At 34.1% G+C, this 10146-nt stretch overlaps 1 protein-coding gene across 2 annotated transcripts; it reads right to left on the bottom strand.

Annotated features, from left to right (window-relative positions):
- Positions 1-5203: 5203 nt before the first annotated feature.
- LOC105132579 (3-ketoacyl-CoA thiolase 2, peroxisomal-like) lies at positions 5204-9722 on the bottom strand. Of its 2 annotated transcripts, none has more exons than XR_843599.1 (15): positions 9365-9722; positions 9123-9181; positions 8920-9004; positions 8670-8796; positions 8493-8591; positions 8331-8398; positions 8109-8216; positions 7914-7991; positions 7652-7784; positions 7469-7565; positions 7056-7179; positions 6859-6967; positions 6457-6540; positions 6171-6362; positions 5204-6036 (listed from the first exon to the last, which is right to left on the bottom strand). XR_843599.1 is itself a non-coding variant. In XM_011036151.1 (15 exons), the coding sequence occupies exons 1-14, from the start codon at positions 9449-9451 to the stop codon at positions 6253-6255; spliced, it is 1368 nt and encodes a 455-aa protein (XP_011034453.1). In that variant the 5' UTR covers positions 9452-9722; the 3' UTR covers positions 5360-6162; positions 6250-6252. The 2 variants fall into 2 exon arrangements, 1 of the variants encoding a protein (XP_011034453.1); XM_011036151.1 differs by having other exon boundaries at positions 5360-6162; positions 6250-6362.
- Positions 9723-10146: the final 424 nt, after the last annotated feature.

The raw sequence follows: 10146 nt of genomic DNA, 5'->3' as shown, positions 1-10146 counted from the left end.
ATGCTGGAAATTTATGGATGGAATTTTTCATGTTGTATTCTTCTTTGATTTGTTGTTTTTAATTTATTTATAAGTAATAAGTTACTTCATAGCTTTTATTGTTAATCATATATATATATATATATATATATATGCTGGTATCTTAACTAGTTAACCTAGAATTTGTAACGATAGTATGATCTTTTTCAGGAATCACTATATCTAAAAATCATGAAGAACCACTCAAAAAATTATGTTTGATACTAAACTAAAGTCATGGTAAAATCACACCCACTACCAGCATTACCACTTAGTTACATATTATATTATATTCTTATAATTGTTCTTGCATTTGATACCATGATGTTATGGTAGAAAAACATTGTTTTATGATTGACTAAAAGGGGAAAAATAGTAGGATGCTGGTTGATTAATTTAGAGGAGAATGGTTGTTTGTTGAAAAGGGTTTGGGATTAAGCATCAGTCTTTTGAGGGGATGACTTGGTTGTTTAGGCTAATATGATTTAATTTAGTTAATTTGCACTAAACAAAGAATCTAGCAAAAAGAGGAAGAAAGAAATAATAAATTAATGAGAGGGGTAAAGAGAATAGAAGAAAATGTTGTCTGGGCACCCATGAACTATGACACGACTAAAAGATTGATGTCTTCTCCCAAGTGCAAGAGTGTCGAAGTAATAAATAACCCGGCAAGACCGGGGTCGAACCACAGGGAGGTTAATTGTACAAATTATAAATAACAATAATACAATAACAATAATAATAACAATAACAATAACAACAACAATAATAATAATAATAACAACAACAACAACAATAATAATAATAATAATAATAATAATGGTAGTAGTAGTAGTAGTAGTAGTAGGCAAGACCGGGGTCGAACCACAGGGAGGTTAATTGTACAAATTATAAACAACAATTATAAAACAACAATAACAACAACAACAATAGTAATAATAATAATAATAATAATAATAATAATAATAATAATAATAAAGAAAGAGAAGAAGAAGAAGATGATGATGATGAGAACTTAGAGATGAAATATTAATGTAAGGATTAAACAATAATAATAACAAATGTCAAGGTTAGAGGTTCCACTAATGGTATATCAAACAAGTATAGTATAAACTCTTATTATTGAATTGGAAACCACACACAAAGGAGGTTCCAATCAGATTATATATTGTTAACATGATTACATTAGTCATCTTATTCAATTAATGCTAATACTTGTAAATCTCGTCAAGCATTCATGATTATAACTTATGTTAACAACAAATCAAGTTCCTTTCATAGCTCAGGTGTCGGTTATACCATACATTATGGGCTATGAAAGTGCCAAGCATTTGTTGTACCAAGTGTTATACAACATAAATCAAGATTAGTCATTTAACAAGCAAAGTATTAAAGAGTGAACAAGATAACAAATATAAAACATGTTAGTATCAAACATTAAAGTCCATATTAAGTTTACATTATACTTATTCTTACACCATTAGTGTAACCTTTTCACCTTGACATAACTAACTTAGCTAGACATAATAAAAGAAAGAAAAATAGATAAACAAAATAAGAACATAAAAGCTAACCAAGTAAAGGAAAGGAAATGAAAAGCATAAACTTAATATTAATGAAAGCAAAGCATAAACATTACAAAAAATACAAAGAGAGAAAGGAAGAGCATGATCTTGATCTGGAAACCAAGATGCCTAAATGCATGGGAAATGCCTCCTTTTATAGGCCAAAATTAGGAACTATTGATTTGATGACTAATTGATAAGTGGGTGGCCAACTTTTGACTTGGTGACAATCCTTATCTTCTCTTGTCTGCCCAAAACGTCATTGATAACGTCAAAACTGGAGCTAGTTGCAAATATGAAAGTTGTAAGCAATTGTCTCAGCTTTCTTGTGTAAAACAATTCAGCTCATTTGGACTTCTAGAACTCCAGATATGGCCAAAATACCGAACAGTGCTCGGGCTGGAAGACAGATTCGGGCTTCTTTGTTGTTGCTACAATTTGGACTTGCAAATGGCCTTTTTAGATCTTGGGCTCCATATGAAAGTTGTAGGCCTATGTCTTACCTTTCAATCCATATAAATTGGACCTAAATCTGAGATCTGTAGCTCCAGATATGACCCAATTACCGAACAGTGTTCCGGTTTGGATTGCACCGACATCTCTTCTCTAAGTTTGACCATCTCTTTATCCTTGCAATTTAAGTTCTTCAAGTCATCAATCAATCCTTTCATTTATGTGATAGGCCTGCATTAAAAATAGACATTTACCACAAATTATAGGTATCTTATATTATTAGATACATTATTATAAAACATGCTTTAGTTAATGAGTTATTGATACTTCAAGTGCAAAATGATGATATAAAACCATGACAAAAATGCACTTTTAAGTACTAATCAAACTGCATCCAAATCTTCAAAGCTCTTGAATTAAAGTCGGTAGTAACAGAAGCTAATCCTTAGACAAATAATTCATATGCTTACTGCTCCTATTCTTTAGGGACACCAGCATTGATTTAGGAGTTATTACTTCATTTTTGGATGAGAAAGTATCTCAAGCTATTATTTAGTTTATGTGTTTCTTTTTTTTTTGTTTGTTGTATAATTACCATATGTTTCTCGTGGTTGTTGTGTAAGAAACTGTGAGATAATTTTTTTTCTGCATCATAATTAGAGCTGGTTTGTTGTTCATTTAACTCTCTCCATGCTATTTAATTATTGTCATGAGAAATTTCATCCTCTGGATGGTAGGCATGTGTGCATGCATGGTAATATAACAAATTGAGTTCTTGTTTCTTACTGCAAAGACTTGATATGTTGGAAAATTAAGAGGCTTCATTGACAGCTAGTCGTGTGTTTCGAGTTCAACGTGATTTTAATGAGTAAGATGTTTTTTTTTTGTTTGCCAAGTTGTGTTCTTTGCTCACTGCTTTATGTTACATGATTGTGTTGAGCATTTGAAAAGACCGTTCTATGCTTTATATTTTATACTTCTGTAGCTCAAAAGACTTAGCTATTAGTGGCCCTTCATTTGTTGGCAATAAACAACACAACATATATACCTATAATTTGGCTGGATGAAAACTGTTTAATAATCATACTATCTTGAGCTAAAAAATTCTACTTTGGAAGACAAAGTTAAGCAAGCATGTTGTTGCTCAGGTCTCTTTATATGGTTTCTGTCTGCTTGAAAGATCAAACTGTAAAGAGAGCTGATTTGAATACTGTCAATCTTTTAAACTTCTTGATGTGAGTGAGACTACAAACAACGTGCAATTATGATAATTTCCTTTCAACCTGAATCCTAATAACAAACTGACAATTGTTTGTGTGGCAATAAATTTCATCAATGCTTGAATGCTTCCAAGGAGTTAACGTTATCCAATAGCTTGTCGGTTTAAGGTGTGATCCTTTTAAGTGGTCCTAATATTGATTTACTTGCTTCGTTGTTAATATATATGTGTGTGAAATTATTAAATTGAGTTTCGAGAGTGTCCCTGCTGTGAGTTATCCTTTTTCATAAATTCTCTTAACTCTTATCTGAAATTCGTTCATAATTGGAATATATTATTGCTTTGCTACTTGTTGGTGCGTGTTCATATAGTAATAGTTGCTCTTTCAATATTCTTGAAGTAATTAAACATGCGGTTTAGAAAATTAGTTATTTTATGAAAAATAGTTTGGTGGTTAGGGTAGGTGATATTATGTAGTAGTATGTAGCTTGACTATATGTCTGGTTTTAAAATATCTTAATGGAAACTAATGATCACTTGGAGTGGCCTTGCCTATTGAGCTTTTATCCCTTTTTTTTTATATATAAAATACAAATTATGCTCCATACTATGCATTTTTTTGGTAAAAATGATAATGAAATGTTGTCGGCCCTTGAAGAGAGCAATTCTCGACATGTATGTTGAATATCAGCATCCAAGCACATATTCACACATATCGTATCATGCATGCTTCAAGTCAAGAAAGCATTTAGATTGTTAACCAGATAGTGTTTTTTGCATGTGCATTTGCTAATCTTTTTTGTTTTTTGCTATACAGCATGCAGACTAACAACTTTGAAAAGACATGTGCATTCTGTCTTGAAGCCCCTGTTATTGGAGGAAAAAAACTTCATCTCCCTTGTTTACATAAATTTCACAAAGAAGTAGGAATTTCATTCTTTACAACTTCAGAAGTATTTTGTTGTATTTTTTTTTTATCATAAACCACATGTATTTGATTGCTTTATTTCATTTTTTCTGGGTAGTGTATTGATCCATAGTTCAGTAGGAAAACATCATGCTCGATTTGCAAGTTGTCTATAACTTCTTGATTTTGCACTATTGAATTAAGTGTTTCATTACCTATTTGGGAGTGCGATAACTTTTATTTTTAGATATTTTTTAAAAATATATTTATTTTAAAAAATATCAAATTAATTTTTTTAGTAATTTTTAATAATTTTGATATACTGATATTAAAAATATAAAAAAAATTATTCTGATGCATTTACATGAAAAATACTTTTAAAAAATAATTTGTAGCATAATACCAAATGTGCTAACAAAGATGTTCCAATTTAAATTGATAGACCATTGACCTTTAGGAAAGGTAATCATCACATGTCTGTTTTGCTTCTCTTATGGAAATTTGAAACCTATGCATTATTTCTTCTATCTACTTTTTATATTAGCTGATTAGTTGATATGTTGGTAAGGGTGGCTTCCTTCTGTAATTTTGAGATTTATTTGTGGTTGCCTGTTGGGCTTGTTTGTGGACTGGGGTGGAACCAAAGCCGCGTAATTCTGTAGTGGAATCCTTGACCAAATTTTTGATGAAGTTGAAGCAAAGGGAAGCCACATCCTGCATAATCTGGAGCATCAATCAGTGAACCGACAACCTCTGTCCATTGGTCTGTGAAATCAAGTTCCCTTTAGTTCGCTGACCTGATCAGGGAGAAATGCTGCATGGAGTAGCATGTGCAAGCTTGAGCTTGCAGATTTCAGTGTTCATGTATTACTGCCTTGCTTTTGATCATCCATAGTAAGCGGCATGTATCAGATTGCTGATGTCAAATGCATACATCTTATGGCTTTTGAATGCTTGCCATGCAGCCTTACCTTAGTATTTGTCGCATCGAACAAATTATTTCAAAGCAGTTCTTTATCTTTTAAAGGATGCTGTGAGGTGGAAAAGCAAATGCCATGCGAATGGACTCTTATTACAAGATGTGTCCGCACAAGAATTCAAGATATAAATTTCAGTCTTAAATTCTTGTAAGATTTATCTTTGAAATCGTAAAGGTTGCTATGCGCGCTACTGCACTAGTTGCTACTAACCAGTGTATAAAAGCTCACATGTCGAGTGTCCCAGGGAGGTTTTTTATGACTAAAACATATTTCAAAGAATATCCAAAGCTAACAGCCAACTAGCTCCATTAGGGATCAACGGCCAAAAGATGTTAGCTCTCTGAACTATAAGTACCAAGGGTTGAACTTGACGAAGGAAACTTAAAAGATGGAGACCTCAATGGTACAAATTGATAGTGCTAAGTACCTCATTACAAAAAACTCATAGCTCGTTGAACCGACCGTTTAGTGAAAAAAGTAATGCTACTGCGAGGGCTTAAAAGCAAAGGTTGGCAGGCATATTCTTGCTTTCCCACACTACAGTTTCCTGAGCTTGGGAGTCAGCAGAATATCGTCTCAGAGTTTCGCTGAGATGTAAACACCGTGAAGCGCAACACACCGACTCCTGCAATTCTTTTGCCACTGCAAATACATGATGAGGAACTTGGGACGGTGTGACCCTGGCTAGTAAGTAGTAATCCAAGGCGTGCCTTTATCGTTTCTGTGGCTGGTTCAAGGAATTTGGGCACTTCTTGCAAGTTCAAATATCTCTAAGATAAGGTATATGCATGCACATCTGTTCCAAACCGCGTTTGTAAATCTCTTGACATTCTAAGGTCGCGTTTGATAAGGAAGAGAATTTGCGTCACTGTAACAATGGACGACGAGGTAGACCTGAAAAGGAGGTATAATGAGATCCGTAAAAAAAAAAAAAATGAATAATGAGGAATAGCTCATTTACAGGAAAATATCAAAATGAAACTGATGTCCTGCATTCTAGTTTTCTTTAAATTAATATAATTAACAACCTTATTACACTTTTATTATGATTAATAAAATAAATCCAGCATGTACTATTGGAAGCTTCTGTGATGTGCCCATCAAATGCGACTATCGTGAATCCTTGGATAAGAGATTGTTGCTTTCGACTTTCCGAGCATTGCAGAGCTCATCACAATCATCCCCCCTTTCAAAAACAGCAGCAGCTCCCATTCCTGTGCCTGCATTTAGTGACAATAGTTAGTCATAAGCATATGTTCCAGCAATACTCCACAAACACACATGCAGAGAGAGAGAGAGAGAGGAGGAGAATACCTATGCACATTGAAACCACTCCGAAGCGACAGTCCCTGCCACGGCGCTTCATCTCATGCAATATAGTAGCCACACATCTAGCACCTGTAACATTTAAGAGGCATGAATTAGTGTTTGAATAAGCACGCAACTGCTCCAGTTCATATTCATGTCTAAAATTAAAGATCATATATTAACATAGATGCTCTATTGCCATGATTCCCTTGCACAAATCAAAAGTGATGCTCTATATTACAAGAATTATGCAAATTTACAAGCATAATGTATTCCCGTGAATTTGAACACTAATAATATAATTATAGCTCATCTAATCAAAAAGAAGTTTTCAGTTTCCTGTCCCGTTTTGAACATATCATAGCTTCTGACAAAGTTTAAGAAATTCAAAGCAGAAAGCCAAAATACCTGTTGTCCCCAGAGGATGTCCAATTGCTATTGCACCCCCATTGACATTGATCTTCTGCAGATCAAGCTCCAGCTTCTTACAACAATATACAAACTGGGAAGCAAATGCCTGGACGAGGAATAACAAATTGTAGTGAACTGGAAAGGGTGTTTGATGAAGGTAGAAATACAATTAAAAACTATACAATTCTATTTACCTCATTTATCTCAAAAAGATCAATATCCTCAAGTTCTAGACCAGCAGCCTTCACTGCAGCGGGGATTGCAACAGCTGGGCCTACACCCATGATGGCAGGATCCACACCAACAACAACAAATGTTCTGCATGGACAAAATAATTTCATATGGGAAAAATGAGAACGAGAATGCTTTGACATATTCTCGTCATTTTAGTTACAGATGAAAACTAATATAGTAGATGGCAAGCAACATCAAGACAACAATGTCTCTAGTAAAATAATAAGATTTGTGTTTATAGAGGACCACCTTCCTAGACTACAAAACAAATGAGCTGCAGGGGAATTGCCCTGAATGAGGTTGTGAAGCTTGAAAACTTAAAAGTCAAGAATGCGTATAGATAAACAACAATAAGTTGGTAGGAATTATTTACCTAAATACACCAAGGATGGGTAACCCTTTGTGCATAGCAACACTTCTTTTCATAAGCAACACAGCCGCAGCACCATCACTGATTTGGCTAGAATTCCCTGAAGAAGAGCCACCTCATTATCAACTGGATCGAAGTAAACTAACAAAAATATAAAAAAGAAGAAGAAGCGTGTATGTTGTTTACCAGCAGTGGTGGTCCCATCTTTCTTAAACACGGCCTTTAGTTTTCCCAGATCTGCTAATGATGTGTTTGGGCGAATCCCATCGTCAACAGAAACTATTATGGGCTTCTCATCCCCAGTTTTAGGGTCAACTATCTTCAAGCAGGAAAAAACAACATCAATCAGATATTACATGTTCAACTCTTAAGCCAGCAATGACAAACATGGAAGCACATGAAATAAATCAAGATGCATATTTTCTCAAGACATTCAACTAAAATATACCTTTGTAGCGACAGAGATGATTTCATCCTTGAATCTGCCAGAAGCAGAAGCAGCGGCAGCCTTCCTGTGAGAATCAACCTAACAGCAACAATTTAACAATCTTCCTATGAGAATCAACCTAGCGACCATAATTTAACAATATTAATACTACAAATCATGTTAAAATATACCACGAAGTAGATCAATTGCACTTACTGCAGCCTGATCCTGTTCCTGCCTTGTCACACTGAAACGATGTGCAACATTCTCTGAAGTAACACCCATGGGTAGAAGGCAATCTTGGGCTTCCTGAAAGCGCTTTACCTGCCATAATCAACATAACCTTAAGAATCCAATCCAGATCAATAGGTAACAAAACACAAACAATCACCAACAAACCTTCTGAAACAAATTGAATGAAGAGAAAAATAAATATACCTTTGGGTTCACATCTCCAGCCCATGCCCTTGAATTAACTGTCATGGATTCCAACCCAGCTCCAATGCCTACAACAAAGGGATAAAAAAAGTAAAGCCTAATAATTAAAATGGCATCAATGCAATACATCATCTCAAAGAAAGCTTAGAGGATTTCTATTACCAATTTCATAGAACCCTGCTTTGATAGAAGCAGCCACATCAGCAACTGCCTGAAGCCCAGACGAACATTTCCTATTAACAGTCCTTATCGGCACAGTTTCTGGACCAGATTCAAGATCCAATCAAGTAAGCATCAACATAACCAACAGCCCTCCAAAGAAGCGATCAAAACACATACCAGGGAAACCAGCATAGAGCGCAGCCATTCTGCATTCGCTTGCTCTTTGAGACCCTGGTGCCAATGACGAGCCCACAACAATATCCCCAACTTCTCTTGCATCTAAATTAGTTTTCTCTATCAATGCCTACACCAACCAAATATCCACAATAACAACATATACACACAAGTTTTGTTATTCTGACACAAAAAAAAGCATATACATATAATCATAATTCATGATAACAATAAGCAAGAACAGATTCAAAACCTTCAACACAGATGCTAGTAAATCATCAGCATGAGTATCCTTGAAACCACCACGCTTTGATTTGCATAGCGGTGTTCGATAAGCCCTATATAACCACAAAATACAAAAATAAAATAAAAATCAAGCTCGTTAATTCACTTAAACCTTACATTACTGCATATGCAAAAAAACATTTTGCAAAAATCATTTCAACTACTACTTACGCCACAACAACGACATCATCTCCACATGCCGCGCTACCTCCAGCTAAACAAGCAGATGCCTGATTTCACAAATAATCAAGATACAATATATATTAATTGATAAATGAAGCCACAAACTATTTGTCAATTACAAAAATGGGTATAAAGCAACGGATTTCTCATAAATTTCAGAACTACAAATCGATCCTTCAACTTTCATGAAATCAAAATATATCGAATATCGTTAATATTTTTGAACTTACAGAAAGAGAGGATTCATGATTGTTATAAGAAGAAGAATAATGGAGGTGACCGAGAAGAACACGTTGCCTGTTGCTTGCTTTTTCCATTTTACTCTTTCCGAACCAGGAAAAAGCGTATGCGTAACAATCTTCTCTGTGAAAAAATTACACTTGGCAATCCATTGCAGCCAACCTCTAATCTAGGCGATGGGGAGGTGCATCATCACTTTTCCAAGATCGAAATACTGTGAACTACTAGCAGTGTCTACCAACTAAACATTCTCTATTTCCTTCGTTATTTCAGGTAAACCATATAAAATTTAGTAGTATTCCACTCTAGTTCTTATAGCCTTGAGATTTTTCAATATTAAAACTATAATTTAATAAATTATTTTTAGGAAAGTCAATTTGGTCTTAACCTATGCACTCATTTACTATTCGATCACAAACCTATAAATTTGATCCTAAATTTACAAGACTTTCTATGGTCTTTCTATTAATTTTCACAAAATCAATGTTGTTTTAGTCAGACTGAAAAATACCAGTATTCGTTACCTTTTCCCTGTTTTTTAAAATTGATGTTGTTTTTAGTATATAAAAAAAACTCCCATTAGAGTTCAAATATTAAAAACAAATGACAAAAAATCCAATTGAGAGATATATGAAATATTTGAAACTTAATTGATAAAAAGTATGGATTGAGATTAAAATGAGATTTAAAAAAAAAACTTATATATATGTTGTTCTTTTCTTCTTCTTTTTACAATTAATTTTTTTTTTTTTTACTCAATTGATCAGTTGAT

This window comes from Populus euphratica, unplaced genomic scaffold, assembly GCF_000495115.2.
Source record: "Populus euphratica unplaced genomic scaffold, PopEup_1.0 scaffold87.1, whole genome shotgun sequence".
Lineage (NCBI taxonomy): Eukaryota > Viridiplantae > Streptophyta > Magnoliopsida > Malpighiales > Salicaceae > Populus > Populus euphratica.
Note: the sequence above shows the minus strand (reverse complement) of the source record. Positions and strands in the feature narration are given on the sequence as shown.

Excerpts from the sequence above, each read along its gene's own strand:
- LOC105132579 (XM_011036151.1), bottom strand. The coding sequence starts at position 9,451 with ATGGAAAAAGCAAGCAACAGGCAACGTGTTCTTCTCGGTCACCTCCAT. Across the intron at positions 9,182-9,364 it reads ATCATGAATCCTCTCTTTCT|GCATCTGCTTGTTTAGCTGG; the intron begins GTAAGTTCAAAA and ends TTGTGAAATCAG. Across the intron at positions 6,541-6,858 it reads ACATCCTCTGGGGACAACAG|GTGCTAGATGTGTGGCTACT; the intron begins GTATTTTGGCTT and ends TAAATGTTACAG.